The sequence below is a fragment of the Maniola jurtina genome, chromosome 21 (assembly GCF_905333055.1).
Source record: "Maniola jurtina chromosome 21, ilManJurt1.1, whole genome shotgun sequence".
In the NCBI taxonomy this organism is placed as follows: Eukaryota; Metazoa; Arthropoda; class Insecta; order Lepidoptera; family Nymphalidae; genus Maniola; species Maniola jurtina.
The window spans coordinates 2,515,514-2,532,418 of NC_060049.1; the positions used below are offsets into that span (position 1 = coordinate 2,515,514).

The 16,905-nt window shown below is 37.0% G+C and overlaps 1 protein-coding gene across 7 annotated transcripts in view; it reads right to left on the reverse strand.

Moving 5' to 3' along the window:
- Positions 1–16,905, reverse strand: part of LOC123876449 (protein kinase C and casein kinase substrate in neurons protein 1) — a 107,067-nt gene that overhangs the window by 48,134 nt on the left and 42,028 nt on the right. For 2 of the 7 annotated variants that reach the window (XM_045922709.1, XM_045922708.1), the window contains exons 1-3: positions 12,905–13,059; positions 8,707–8,951; positions 1,197–1,345 (exon numbers count right to left, since the gene is read on the reverse strand). In XM_045922709.1, coding sequence (XP_045778665.1) covers positions 1,197–1,345; positions 8,707–8,951; positions 12,905–12,978 — 468 coding nt within the window. In that variant the 5' untranslated portion in view covers positions 12,979–13,059. Of the gene's footprint in view, positions 1–1,196; positions 1,346–8,706; positions 8,952–12,479; positions 12,486–12,904; positions 13,062–16,905 lie in introns of those variants that run through there. The other 5 variants (XM_045922711.1, XM_045922712.1, XM_045922710.1 and 2 more) reach the window with 4 other exon arrangements.

Genomic DNA, 16,905 nt, shown 5'->3' on the forward strand with positions numbered 1-16,905 from the left:
TTACCAAAGTCTGTTGCACTTAATGCGTAGCTTCTTCTTAGAGTTCATAATATAATAGTATGTTTAGTATACTAAATAAAAGTTATAATTATCTAAGTAACTAGGTACTTATAGATTTGTCCATTTGATTTGTGTTGATGCGCCTAGCCGAATTGGTATGAGTTTTTTTTTAAGTTTGAGTTTATAGTATTTTATATGGTTTATTAAGAATTTATTTATTACTATGGAACGACTGGAGTGTCAAAGGAAATAAGTAAATATCTCCGCTAGCTAGTGGTTATGTTAATATCCTTTATGGTTATCACAAGCCGTATAGCCATTAGCCATAGACGCTAGACGCTACACGCCGGATTAACCCCACAAAGACATGTTTGCACAAGCCATGGACGGATATTTCGGCCTTTTAGCTGCTGCTTTACGGATTTTACGTTCAAAAGGGAGATACAAGGAGCAAACAGACTATGGCTTTCAATAGTGTCACTGTAAATTTGTTTGAACTTTACGATATTAAGTACCTAACTACAAGTACCAGAAACACCAAGTATATCGTATTTATTAAAGCAATTATGCTTTCATAAGTATTAGGGCAATTACAATCTTGAACCAAGGCACACCAGCAGAGGCAAGGACCTTGATAACAAATCAAACGGCAGTGGTTCGACAGATGATTAATGAAAAACGAGTTGAGCTAAAAACTAGAAACGAGTTGGCGAGCATCGAGAAGCGAGTCTTGTCGCTGGGCTATGAGCGAGTGTGCGAATGCGTCGGGCAATTACGCGGCAGTCGTGTAAACAGAAAAGATCAAGTATTTCATTATAACGATTATCCACAAGTTTACTTTGTAATTATGTTAATCGCAATCAGAATAAGGATTGCTTACGTATTATTACTGCGTGTCTTATCTTGTTTATAAGTATTATGACATGAACATGTTTTACACATACGAGTATTTGTAAAAAAGTATAGCTGTAACTTTCTACAACACTACAATAGTTTTGCTACAAAAATTAAAATTCTAACAGGTTTTAAAGAGTTCAAAGACTAAATAATTTAACAATTTTTTGGTGTTGCACAAGGTAGAACTAGGTCCCATATAATTAGTTATCTATAATGTTGACTAACACGAAGTTACGCAAAAATTTCATCGTTTTATCGATAAAGTAACTCAAAATTAATTAAAATAAGTATTTACTGACCTTATGATAGGTATCCTTCTGCCAGTTTTTGATCTGAGCGATTACGTCGTTAACGAGACGATCTCGTACGCTTAAGTGTAAATCTGATAGTCGTTCTGCTTCCACCATGCCGCCTTTCCACGCTGCCTCCATTGTGCCATATTCTGGTCCTAGGAAAAAAGAAATCAAGGTTATGTTGAGGATTAATGATCGAAAACGTGGTGAAAGATCCATGCTGAGAGTGTACTGCGGGGTGATCCGCTAACGAGTGTTCAACACTAAAATGATAGCCACCGAGTTCATTTGACATTTACTTTTAATCCGTTGAAAGTTATTGAAGAAAAATTATTTCCAAAACAGTTTAGATAATCTTTGTTTATTTACCGAAGAGCAATAGCAGCTGAACTATCACCTATAACACCTTAATTTATCAAATGCACAATTTTGTAGGCGTATACCAACTAAATCTCCATGGTACTAATCTATAGTAAATAGCTTCAAGTAATTAATCTATTCATAAACTGTTTAAATGGTATTGTGTCGAAGATTATTTGGCACTCGCTAAATTCTGTGAATAAATTATGATTAAGGCACGTTAATTTCAACTATTAGTGTGCCTTAATCATAGTGGCAGCACCGAAATTAATTTAACTTTATTTAAATGTGGGCATAGGGTTTATACCTACATCACTATGATATTAATTGATGTTAATTAAAACGTCGACCTTTTCACTCTTTTTGCCAGCCGATTTTTTTTTTGACATCTTGCCATAGCTGGTCTATCTGAAAAGTTTAAGTTATTCCAATCAACAGACATTTAAACCGAAAAAAAAAACAGTATTTTTAATTGAATCCCATTGAAATAGCCGGTCCGCTTTCCATGTGAATGTCAACTTATTTATTTGTGTATACCTAGAGCAATACTCACAGGTATGCATATTATGATTTACGGATTTATTCCTTTATACGTGCTACAAGACATACCAACCTGCCAAATTTCATGATTCTAGGTCTACGGGAAGTACCTTATAGGTTTTTTTGACAGATACGACGGACGGACGGACAGACAGACAGACAGACAACAAAGATAAGGGTTCCGTTTTTACTTTTGAGGTACGGAACCCTAAAAAACCATCAACAACAAACAACACAGTTGCACACACATGCCCACGCCTCGCATCTCGTAAGCATCGTGTCCTCGGTTATTATATAATTATTCATCTCGACAATCAGTCGTAAAAACTGGTCGCAGTCCCCGCGGCCGGTGCGGCGGGTTTCATAACTTTCCCCTTACCTGTTCGTATATTGACGCAAGGTGCTGCAAGTGATTCTTATGGACGTAATATCTCTTCTACATTACTGGTCGTGGTATTTACTATTTACTAACTATTAAAACATGGTACCTTAAGTTCGACGATTTCATAAGTAAGTTTCTTCGGGACGCGGCGGTATCGTCTACTTTGGTCATATTGATAGGAAAAATGCGAACAGCATAGAGAAAATCATGATCATGACTAAACCAGATGAAGGAAGCAGCTGCCATACCCACTGGCTATTTGAATGACCTCCAAGAGGACTGGCGTAGCATCGTGAAGGGAGACCTCCACGCCATGCCTTCTCGGAGGGAAACAAGTCAAACTTCAAAGCTAAAAGAAGACCAACGCTAAAAGAAGCTAGAGAACGCTAGAGAAGTCTATTTCTTCACAACTTGAAGAACCCAAAATTCAATGGTAGGTACAGGTGTTTATGACCTGATAGCTTTGTTAAGGATTATTCCTTACCAAGCGACACATTGTATATTTGAAAATTTTATTTCGGTTTGATTTCTGCTTTGAGTATGATTTTGTAGAACAAATTGTTATAGGCATTAGTGTCCATAGAGTTGCAAGAGTAAAGTAAATTAAAAAACGTTTCCAAGTGTATAGTATGATTAAAACTTATAGACTGACTACGATCCATCAGACGACGACCAAACAAAAAAATGTTAAATGGATAAATGTTTGAAGAAACTACTAATCACTATCAAATTATTCACGGTATAATTGAGATAGAATATATACAGGCGTATTATAACTACCGTATTGAAACGGCTAGTAATAATTCGTATTTTGTAATCGCTTTAAATGCACAAATAACTGGCCAAGTGGCAGTCAGACTCGCGTACCGAGGGTTCCGTACTCGGATATTTTTTCTGTCATTTTGCACGATAAATCAAAAACTATTATGCATATAAAAATAAATAAAAATCAGTTTTAGAATATACAGGTAAAACTCTTTCATATGACACCCCACTTGGTATAGTTATCTTACTTTGGAAATTGAAAATACTAATTATTTGTGAACACATTTATATATTTTATTTGTGATTTAACCACAAATTCACGGCTTTCAGATTTTTATCCTTTACTTAACTATAAGATTTACCTACCTACCAAATTTCATAATTGTAGTAGGTCAACAGCAAGTACCCTTTAGGTTCTCTTGACAGATCCGACAGATGGACAGACAGACAGACAACCAAGTGATCCTATGAGGGTTCCATTTTTCCTTTTGAGGTACGGAACTCTAATAAAATACATTATCTCGTACGTGCGTCCATCGGAGTCACAGTAGGCACATAACAAGTACCTGCGCAATCAATACCATAAATAACTTTCGATTTTACAAACACAATAATGCATGTTAACGCACTTTCGGCACGTCGTCGGCGACGCGACCCGATCTGAAATCGTATTGAATTCACTACGCGTGCTAAATTTCCGATACACTTAGAGCCAAGGACACACAGATGGGAATAACGCTGAAGAAACTCTAGTTTGTATATTTAGGAAAAAAATTAGGAGACTATAATGACTGACAGACAGACAGACAAAAAAGTGATTCCGTAACCCTACGGACCCCTAAAAAGGTTCGAAGTCTAGCTAAAAGGCTGGCTTAGCACCCAAGTTATTTAGCTTTTACGGTCTTCCATTCTTCCGCGAGCAAATACCTATTATGTCAGGACTTTTGGTCAATTTTAACGCGCGATTAAAACGCTTTGATTGATGCAAGTGTGTACACAGGCTTAACGTTCCCAAATAACTTTCCATTTCGTTTTTAAAGTATAATTCGAGACACAATCATTTACGCAAGCTTCTGTGAAAAATTACCGAGGAAAATAAGATATATGCAGCAGAATTTAAATTAGGTAAAACTAGCAATTACGTATTTCATTAGCAGCATTTTGGTGAAATAACGTGACTTTCTTAAGCCCAGTTGCATGACAGGTGATTAAAGTCATGTTACAGTTAGTATCGTTGTCGTTAAACTATGACGGTCAATAAAAGCGAAATGGATCGCACAAGTTGGGGTTTGCTGACTTTGCACCGAAATACGTTTAACCTTAATCATGGAGGTTAGAGGGTTATGAGTACCGACTAGTGTAACGCACTTTGTTTTTTATCGGTGGTCAAAATTTAACGGTAACCGTAACGTAACTTGAACTGCCTCTCAGGCAACTAGATTCTAGTCTAGTAAAAACTAAAAATTAATGAGAGAAATCCTTCGACTCCTATCTAACATCGGATACCTGCCTACACTTCAAGTAAGTAGGTATGTTAAGATGGCGTACAGTACAACCAAATTAATAATGCGCATAGAAATCTTCGTCATTGTTCGGCAACGGTCGTATGATACACATGATATTGACTCCTATTTGTTTATAACAAGGTGCAAAATGCAAGTGCATTGTTTAGGGCTCTTACGATTCAATGATTCGGGTGTTTCTGGGAATACGACGAATTTTGCACCTTGTGATAAACAAATAGGAGTCAATATCATGTGTATCATACGACCGTTGCCGAACAGTGACGAAGATTTCTATGCGCATTATTAATTTGGTTGTTCTGTAGTTAAGATAAAATTATCTTCGTATATTAAATATTACCTTTAAACACAATTAGATAAGGAATCACGAGATAGTGCGAAACATCTAAAAGAACTAGTGATTGTCACGTATTTAATGTAAAATTAATTAAACCAGCTGTGTGATTTCAAAAACCACTATAGTTTTGAAAATATACTTAAATATACTTCACAATCATCATCATCTTCAAATCTTCAATCGATCGATAGTAGACATCAACTACTAGACAAATCTTTATTCCCTCACTCTCATAGTCCAATGGGACGGCAAGGTAATACAATCGGAGAGAGAATAGGCGCAGAGACAACGGAGAAGAGCAGAGAGGACTAACTTTTCTCAGCTGCATCGATATCAATTAATTATTTATCTGTTACTGAGAATTTCAATGATAGAAAACCCCGGATTCGAACCGTGGATCCTGTGGTCCGCAATTGAATAAACGGCGTTAATTATTAAGCCCCGACCCAAAAAGAGGGGTGTTATATGTTTGACGTGTGTAACTGTGTATTTGTGTATCTGTCTGTGGCATCGTAGCTCGTAAACTAATGAAACTAGCCACGGCGTTTATTAACCCCCGACCCACAAAGAGGGGTGTTATAAGTTTGACGTGTATCTTTGTATCTGTCTGTGGCATTGTAGCTCCTAAAGTAATGAACCGATTTTAATTTAGTTTTTTTTTTTGTTTGAAAGGTGGCTTGATGGAGAGTGTTCTTAGCTAAAATCCAAGAAAATCGGTTAAGCCGTTTAAAAATTATCAGCTCTTTTCTAGTTACTGTAACCTTCACTTGTCGGGGGTGTTATAAATTTTTAATTTACACTTGTTTTTCATTCAAACATATATTCTAGAAGTAAAGCAACCTTTCTAAGAAAATTGATAGCGGCCAGTGGCTTAATACCTTATGAAGAAATAATAAAAGTATGGGTAATAAAAAATAATAGGCTTGTGACGATCATAAAACATGATGACATATTGTTATAATGAGTACACCAGAGTTAATTATATTATACTGACGCGAAAAAAGCAGACTACTTTTGAAAATTAACAGGGCTCTCTCCGTCACTTACTCCATACAATCGTAGTTCCAATTTCATTTGAATATTAACCAACCAAAGTCCATGAAACTTTGCAGACATATTCTAGAAACTAATATCTGTGCCTGTGGTGTTTTAGATTTTTCTAAAAATATGTAGTTTTAAAATTATAGGGGCTCAAAGATTTGTATGTAAATTTTTAAGACTTTGAAACCGAATATTTTAACAGAAATCTGGATAATCACAGGCATAGATATTAGTTTCTAGAATATGTCTGCAAAATTTCATGGACTTTGGTTGCTTAATATTCAAATGAAATTGGAACTACGTTTGTATGGAGCGAGTGACGGAGAGAGCCCTCTTAATGGGATGCAGTTTACAAAAGAGACGCAGAGAAAGTACCTAACTAAAAACGCACGAGCTAAAACATCTCGCAATTCTGCGAATATTTTTTTAAATTTCTGATTCGTGACAAAAATGCCATTTCGTCAAATAATGTAAGGAAAAGTGGATATGATATAAAATCCAGTTTTTTAAAAGCGCTTAGTGTCAAGAGAAACGGACTGGGTTTGAACTGCAAGCCGACCGTAACTGAAAAATTGCAGTTGGACTGCATTTAGATGCAGTGTAGGCAGTGGTCGAAACTGCAAAGTAACTTCTTATCGACTTTATATACCTACAGTGTGTGAGTTACTATGTACCTATAGTCAGCGATATGAGTCTCCTCCTTTTTCGAAGTCGGTTAAAAAGAGCTGTTAATTTTCAAACGGCTGAACCGATTTTCTTCGATTATAGCTAAGAACACTCTCGATCAAACCACCTTTCAAACAACAAAAAAACTAAATTAAAATCGGTTCATTCGTTTGGAGCTACGATGCCACAGACAGATACACAGATACACACGTCAAACTTATAACACCCCTCTTTTTGGGTCGGTGGTTAAAAATCGGCATGACTTATGCATAATTAGGACAGGTAAATAGTAACTGAAAGCATTGTCGCCTATAATGAACTGCACGCCACTTCTTAACATAGTCCGAAATTATGATATTCATATTTTAAAAAAAACTACCTACCATTTCATAAAGTCAGTTTCATACAACTGTTTTATTAATTCAGTACCTTGAGCGGTCGTCTCCCGCACTACATTATACTCGATGCGAGCGTAAGGCTTGTGCTGTCAACATTATGGCCAAGTCCTCAATTCTTCGGCATTCTTTGGTAATGAATGCTGACATGAAAGGCGGGCCCATCAATAAACAACATGAATGGATATCCGCCCTAAAGGCTTGGACAAACAGATCGTGTGACGGCCATGTATCCAACACGGCTGCTACATTTAGTGCGAGTACAAGGAACTGTATGAAAGCGTTCATACTTCGTAGACACTATGAGGCACACGTAGAACTCAGCCAGCCGGCTCACTAACTAAGGTCACTCGAGAAATGTCTCGTCTGGTTTCCTTAGTTCACTTAAAAGACAAACAAATCGCAGAAACCTTCTTGGAGAAACGCGTAAGCAACGCGATTTATTTAACGCGGCATTTTAAGTCTTCTGGAGTTAGATTTTTCGCTGATTTCATTTGATTGAGAGAGAGAGAGAGAGAGAGAGAGAGAGATAAGACAGGAGTTTACGAGATAGAAAGGTATTTATTAAATTGTAGGCCACAGCGCTGTGCGATCTCTATAGCGCTTTATTGCGTCGTAACAAGGGTCGCTATTTAATTTTCGGAGTGATCCTTCTGTACTTGAAGGTACTATTAAGTATTCTGTGCTATTCGTATATGCTGAGCTCTTACAGCTCTACGCGTTGCTTCGATCTGCAGTTGCGGGTGTCGCTTTGCAGTCTAACATGCTTTATATGTAGTACATATTACAACTTTATAATCGCACACTGTTCGAGCATGTTTTGTGTGACGCGACGTCACATGTTATGTTTAGGCTGCAAGGTAGATCCATCAATAAACTACATGAATGGATATCCGTCACCAAAACAGATATCAAAGGTATTGCAATACCGATTCCTTTCAAGGCATCACGGCTTGTTTATAAATTCAGGATGTTACACTCTTCAATAAGTAGCATTATTAATGGTCACTTGGATTATTAGTGCTATTAGACTGAATATTAACACGTGTAAGCTAAATACCTTTTCACCTGACCAGTCAATCACTTAATAGTTATTAGTGATTGACTGTTCAGATGAAAAGGTATTTGTGGCTGCCTTTGAAGTAATTATTACAGTAGAAAGCATTTTCAGATACATAATACATATCGTTTTCAAATCTAATGATACCAAAACCGAAGCCCTTTTAACTAAAAACGATAATTAAAGTTATGAGGGCCGTGATTTTTATCACCCAGCTTTATTCTGCCCCAATTTTGTACCAAGACTTGAAGAAGCAGTTTATAAGTACTAGTAGTAACTAGAGACATTAATGGTAGATTTGCTGCCTAACCTGTTTGGAAATTATTGTGTACTATATCCACTTATTGAGCGCTTTTGCCGGTGTACCTTGCAAGGTTATTAATGATAACGGCGCACACTTTGAAGTTTTATACAGGGAAAATAGTTTTAACAGATGTTCAAGCTTACCTTTCTCTATAAGGTCGTTCCATTTCTTCGCCCAGCCTCTGAGGCTTTTGGCATATGTTTTTTCTATGTCAGCCCTTTCTTGCACTAGGGCTTGTAGTTCACTGCACAGCCGGTGGCCGTCGTCAATGCGGCGGGTGGTGCGCTTGTAGTTGCCGGGCTCCCAGAACGAGTCTGACGTCACTGTCAGCAACGCCTGCTCGTCGCTGTGATGCGACATGGCGGTGCGACACTCACACACCGCCCCTCTGTTGACAATAGAAACATCGATAAGAACTAAGTAATAAACATTGAGTACATTCAAGGAACCGACGATATAAAGAGGTTGGCGGGAAGTGGCTGGATGAGGAATGCTGAGGACCGGGTGTGGTGGCGCTTTTTAGGGAAGGCCTATGTCCACAAGATGATGATGATGATAATGATCATGATAACATTCAAGGAAACTCTGTAGAAGGGGCATGTAATTGTAATTATTACATTTTAATATTACTTTTAATTTACGTAATTTAATTTGTATAAAATTATGGACACAATTTATTACTGTCTGAAATTAAAAAAAAAAAAAAATTATTTTATTATTTATTATTTCAATTTTGCTAAATCAATTCTCATACTGAGAGAAGGCCCGTGCTCTGTAGTGAGCCGGCGATGGGTTGATCATTATGATGATGTTAAATTGAACAATTCTACGTGGAACAATTAATAACAATCTTGCCTCAGTACGAAATAGCAGCAAGCTGCTGCGCTGTTTTATTCGTATCTAAAAACTGTCTAAAATTCCATAAAAACTCTTTGAATATTCGCATTAACTCCTGGAATACTCATGTTTTTTTCAGCCTTAATTTCTAGGTTCTAATTAAGCTAAGACTAGACATATTAGAAAAAAAGAAACACGTCTTTTACAAAATTTGGGTTAGATTATAAAAATGGGTTAAGTGATTCAATTTGTAAACTAATTACGGTAATAAAATACGCCTTTACGCTTTCGCCACAAAATTGGTGATTTAGAATACAGAACACTGCTTCGTTAAACCTAACAGTAAATTCATAATGAACAATTTAAATATGGTAGCTATTAAAACAATTGCCCACTAGCTTATTTTTGCGTCCGATAAAATTACATCTAAAGGTCCTCACACATTAGCACAAACTCGACGCCGATTGACTTGACTCATAGTAAGGCATGGAAATATGAGCTTTATATCGTATTTCTTACCGTGCATGAAATTTTCCACATTTATTTGAAAGAAGGGTACGACGCATGGCCAAGACATGGTCTATGCATGGTGTTGGATTGTGAGCGAAAAACTAATGCTAATTAAGAAAACGTCGAAATTAACTACGAATTATGTTTCAACAATCTGGCATCAGTTAAATATTTTAAAATTTCGTTCAATAACTTTATTAATTAAGAGCCGGCCTACTTTGAAGTTTCTAGCAATTAAGAAAGGTAAGGAAAGACCATTTAAGTACCTAGAAATTAAATAATGATCTCTCAAATGATTGATTAAGGTTAGATTCTGTATTCAACTCTAACCAAGTTGTTTCTATACAAGAAATTCAGTGAAAAATAAACTTGATGATTAACAGGGCTCTCTCCGTCACTCGTTTCATACAATCGTAGTTCCAATTTTATTTGAATATTAAGCAACCAAAGTCCATGAAATTTTGCAGACATATTCTAGAAACTAATACCTGTGTATGTATCAGACTAGGTTTCAGCGAGATGCAATTGGGAACGTAATAAACCAATCAAAAGTCACGCAATTTCAAAATTAAGCAGCATTTATCGTACGATTCTGAATAACTACTGCTTATGATATTACTGTATGATTTAATACGAAATGTGTAAGATGTGAGGTAAGCTCATTTCCAGTCGGGCGTGGGTTGTATCGTGTAATGATAGTAATTATTTTGCAATTTATAAAGGCACAAGCAAAGGTCTATTCGTATTGCGTTATGACTTACAAGAACGCGTATCCTTAGTTGCTTTTTTAACCCTCGACCCAAAAAGAGGGGTGTTATAAGTTTGACGTGTGTATCTGTGTATCTGCCTGTGGCATCGCAGCTCCTAAACTAATGAACCGGTTTCAATTTAGTTTTTCTTTTATTTGAAAGGTGGCTTGATCGAGAGTGTTCTTAGCTATAATCCAAGAAAATCGGTTCAGCCGTTTGAAAGTTATCAGCTCTTTTCAGTGTTATAAATTTTTAATTTACACTTGTCCTTAGTTTGTTTAAGAGATAAACAAATCACAGAAAGTCTCAACCGCGACGCGCAGCGAGCTGAGTCCCTATGAAAAAGGACCCCGGGTGGGTTTGAAACTAGTCGGGCTTACGTCGAATAAATACGTGAATATAGCCGTAACAATCTACACTTATAATGGGAATCACTCACGAGTCTATAGTTTTAACATTAAAATCGCAAAAACCTTCTCGAGAAAGACGTAAGCGACGCGAATAAACGGCCAAGCCATACTTTTTTTTACCAAGATGTAGGGTTTGTAGAATCAGGGCTTATAAGTAGAGTTATTTGCTTATTATTGTTATAAATGTGACACAGTCAAGAACACTTTAAAGCTATATGCTTTGAATAAATAGATCGGAAATAGGTATAAAAACAGTAGGTGGGTACAGTCAATGCAAACAGTTTGAGACACTCTTTTACAATGCAGCGACCTTGATCTTTCGATGAATGAAGTTTTTATCCGACACGATCTATTGACAAACTGCTTTGTATAATAAATAGAGACTATGGTTAGCGTATTTTTTTTTTTAGGTAATAAATTTTTAGAATAGACTTCATATTTCGAGATAGAGTCATATCTATGACATTTCAAGGCTGTAGAAACTTTATGGGCAATGTGTTGCTAATGCAGATAATGTACTCGTATAAAATATTTTTGATATCATCATATACCTACATTTTTGTTGATAACTAAGCTAATGTAGCTAATTCTGTTCTACTAAACTAATTTCACAGATATAAATCCCGCGCTATCCTTTTCCGCGATTAGCATTATGATAGAGATAGCAACATCCGTTCAGTAGTTTGAGCTGTGTGTTGATAGATCAGTCAGTGAGTCAGTTAGCTCTTCCTTTCTAAGATTATTTATCAGTCTGGAGGTAGAACTTCCCATTGCTACGGTTGAGCGGTCATCGCCTGCTTCCGTATATACCCTGTATATCTACAATCTATATCTATGCACGTGTTATGAAAATAAATTATACTTAACTAGCTGACGCCCGAGACTTCGTCCGCGTGGATTTAGGTTTTTCGAAATTCCGTGGGAACTCTTTGGTTTTCCGGGATAAAAAGTAGCCTATGTGCTAATCCAGGATATTATCTATCTCCATTCCGAATTTCAGCCAAATCCGTCCGATAGTTTTTGCGTGAAGGAGTAACAAACATATACACACACACACACACACACACACTCATACAAACTTTCGCCTTTATAATATTAAGTGTGATACCTATCTATTGATATGATAATACCACTTGAGGTACAACCTACTACTTTGCTCATAACAGAGTGATTAAAAAATTCCATTCCATTGAATCACATTATCTACAGCTAAATATAGGCATGTAAGTACGTATTGTATAGGTACATGATGTAATGTGTGAATCTGCGAATGACGTAAACACACCTTGGAGTCGAAGTGAAGCGATTATAATTTATAGGTACCTACTTAAACGTGTACATAATTACTGTTTACTACTATTTAACGATCTACTGTGTCTTGTGATCTTTGGCATAGGAGTAGGTAATTACCTAAGTACATAATTACTGAAATATCTCTGGGTAGGAACGTTAAAAAAGAAAACGTTTTACCTAAAGGTAGATATTGGACTAAGAGTCCGCAAGGGCCAGACCTTCGTTATTATATAAAAGCTGTAAGTTTCTCTGGGTATTGTCCCCAACACAGGAGAAAAAATTACACTTTAGTATACTTTGACGTAAGATTTTATACCATTGTTATCTGTGATCTCCCAAAGCCACCACGATCCAAACTTCATAGTCGCAGACCGTTCCTCCCTGTGTTTTGGAGTAATGTATTCCCCCGATGTGTTAAACACTAATCTATCACTGATTGTCAGTTGGTACACTAGTGCTGTCAAGTTGACTTAGTTTAAAGATTGTGTACAAATGGATTAGCACCCAATTATGAACTACTAAACCCTAGTATAAGATCTTACCCTAGGTATTCCAACAGATGATGCATCTTCCCTTTACATCTCCGAGCCTTACGACCTTTTTTCACTTTCGCCATACCTCACTTAACTCACTTTCAATCGACTTTTCACTTCACTTCACTTTTATGGCTCTAGGATTTGCACTTTCACCACAACACTGAACCGAAACAGCTGTTTACTATTTCGATACTACGTTACGTACGTAGTAATTTAGTAATGACTTCGTTCGGAAGCGTGGCGTCGTTAAACTTCATTAAAATTTTAGTAGGAAGTGTATCCTACCTACCTAACAGATAACTAACAAAAACTGTCTTAAATTAACTAGTAACAATATTAAAACTGTCTTAAATTCAGCTGAAAATTTCACCATGACAACCATAATTTTAATGTGTTTTTTAGGGAATTATATTTATACTTTAAGAGTGCTCTCCATGGTCGCTCCAAGACGAACGTGAGAGCATACTATTGCAATCAACATTACGAGCGGAACATATTCAAGAGTGAATGAAGATGCGTGATGTGTGAACAACCCGAATCAACGTTTTAATTTATTAATGGTGTCACGTTAATTTATTTGCAAACTAACAAACGTTTTCAAACAAACTAAAGACATTTGAAGTAATTGTAAAGTAAAGTTTTCCATAAAGTCAATAACTTTGCAATTTTGTAGTTTCTTAGATGGTTTATTTACGCGCGAAGTTACCTCATTTGACGTAAAATAGAGATGTTACAACGGTCATAACTATCAAAATAAATACAATTTCACTACATTTATTGTTTTAGGGCATAGATAATAGAGAGATAAATCGGTATCTGGCTTAGTTATGGATCTTGATCTACAAATAATAGAATAATATACGTAATACGTTTGTATGGAGAACCGTGCCCGTAACGTGAGAAGCGTACCCTTAAACCTAGATAGACCTCGTTCATTTAACAATTCTCTTCCCATTCTGTATTCCTTGAGAACTATTTATAAAGCCCCTTTAAGATTCACGTCTCGTGATCACTCTATACGCAGGCGCATTCGAAATATTTGCACGTAGATCATTTACAGCACTCCATTATCGAGTACGCAATGCAAGTAATCTAATTAAGATGCGACACAGATAATTACAGATAACAAGTAACAACTAACAAGTGGTAAATAACTATTCAAACTCGAGATAGATGTAGTGCGCGTTGAACTATGAAATCTATTCCATATATTGCACATAATTCCAAAAATAATTCCGAAAACTTAAGAGGTAAGTGCCCGGGATCGAACCTCCGTCACATCCATACTAATATTATAAATGCGAAAGTGTGTCTGTCTGTCTGGCTGCTACCTTTTCACGGCCCAACAGTTTATTACAGGGGCTCAAAGATTTTTTTTAAGACCGCGTAACTTTGAAACCGAATATTTTAACGGAAATCTGGAAAACCACAGGCATAGATATTAGTTTCTAGCATATGTCTGCAAAATTTCATGGACTTTAGTTACTTAATATTCTAATGAAATTGGAACTACGTTTGTATGGAGCGAGTGACGGAGAGACCCCTCTTAAGTCTGAGCAAAGTCAAAGTGCGCTCTATAGATCTCAGCCTGAGTATACAATCAAGTAATCTAATTAAGATGCGACACAGATAATGAAGAGCGCGCATGAGTCACGCGGCGCGACGGAGGCACCCGCGCCGTAGCATTACAATTATTTACAACCATATCAACTTACAAGTACTTACATTATTAGCTAACAAGCAACAACTAACAATACTATTTAAACTCGAGATGGATGTAGTGCGAATCTAAAGGTGTTGATAAACCTGAGCATTTCATTTTTAGGGTTCCGTACCTCAAAAGAAAAACGGAACCCTTATAGGATCACTTTGTTGTCTGTTTGTCCGTCTGTCGTGTCTGTCTAGAAAACCTGTAGGATACTTCCCGTTGACCTAGAATCATGAAATTTAGCAGGTAGGTAGGTCTTATAGCACAAGTAAAAGCAAAAATCCGAAAACCGTGAATTTGTGGTTACATCACATGGTCCTTGGAAATGGCGTCTACAGTATTTTTGTTAAAATCAACCGTCAATGAATCAATCATTATCTTTGACAATGGGGGCGAACGCGGGTGATGTGCGGGTGTGCGGGGCGTCCCCCCGTCTCATACCCCGATGGCCATCTCAACCTGTCGCGGGGTATAAACTTACATATTTTCTAAAAGTTATACAACCTTCCAAAAGCTTTTGACAATTGTTATCTACGTTTTTAAATAGTCCTCACAATATGAGCAAGCGTTAGCTATACGCGATTAACAATTACGTAATGTGTACAAGCATACATCATTTTAACTGCGTTAGATAGCAGAGCACGATGTTAGTTGTAAATCAATTCTAATTGGACGCAAACAGTTTTATAAGATCCACAAAGTACTTACCTGATACGGTAGTGAGAAGGAATATTTTTAAATCCTATTGGATGCCTCAATCATTATGATTATTATCACTACATCTATACATATAATAAAATTGTAGAAAAGTGGTGTCTGTACAATGGAAATATATAAAAAAAAGTAGCAGGGGTTGTTATTATATCGATGCCGAACCCGAAATTGTAATTTATGTGTGTTTGTGCACGCTAATATCAGAAACGGCTTATTCGATTTAGATACGGTTTTCACTAATATATTGTAGTAAGCTTCACTTAACATTTAGTGTTTATTTCATGTCAATTGGTTCATAAATAAAAAAGTTATGTCAATTTAAAGAATCACGGCGAACATTTTTAACGTACAGAGTACGTACTACACGCCTCGCGCCTGAGCGTCCGTGGCTATATAAAGCGCACTGAGAGCCATTCCACGCGAACGAAGTCGCGGGCACAGCTAGTAGTAAGTAAAATGTAAGTCCTTATTATGCTTAGTCACTATTTACTCGTAGAAGTATAGAGTAGATAGGAATATACTAGTCTTCTTGATAACAAGATAAAGTTAAACAGTGCTAAAACCTGAAAACTATCCGCGATCTGCCGATAGATCACACTAATATTATAAAGGCGAAAGTTTGTATGTGTGTGTGTGTGTGTGTGTGTGTGTGTGTGTGTGTGTGTGTGTGTGTGTGTGTGTGTGTGTGTGTGTGTGTGTGTGTGTGTGCGTGTGTGTGTATGTTTGTTACTCCTTCACGCAAAAACTACTGGACGGATTTGGCTGAAATTCAGAATGGAGATAGATAATATCCTGGATTAGCACATAGGCTACTTTTTATCCCGGAAAACCAAAGAGTTCTCACGGGATTTCGAAAAACCTAAATCCACGCGGACGAAGTCGCGGGCGTCAGCTAGTATAATATAAAATTGTTTTTCTGGCGCTCGGTGCACATTTTTTCTCTCTCGTCTGGCTTTACAAAGATTAGCCAATGTCAAGTTTGTAGTTATTTACAAGTTAGGGAAACTATACATATAAGTATGGACTTCGTCTGTGCCGGCGCTCACCGACACACGCGCGGCACCCCTTTAGAGCGCTTCCCAGTCAGTTCCACCACCAAAAACACCAGTAAAACACAAAACCGCCACTTTGAACAAAAAAAAACACTCCAAAAAGGCAGAGCACGCGCGCCAACACCAACACAGACGAAGTCCGTATTTGAACATTAACATTATACTTTATTTATATAATTATGAACTCAGAATTTTCCTCTTTTATTTGATATCCTTGCACTTGCACTTGGCTGATTTTCGGGTGGCTGTGATCACAACCTTTTTAGAGGGTCCGCGCCTGGGTTAGGTGCAACTGCCACCCTTCGGCAACACGCGCTCTACCTCACTTGCCGTCTCAGTGAAACGATGTATATTCACGTGAATCGACCTAATTAGCGTGACTCTATAATAGTCTAAGTCCGACGTTAGGCGGATAAGTACATACTTCTTTCTACATCCCTACTTGCTTTCCCGAAATGTAACAAGTTGTCATACGATGTTTATGATTTAAAAGTTGTACCAATAAAAGTAAAAACATTCTGTAGTCACCCATT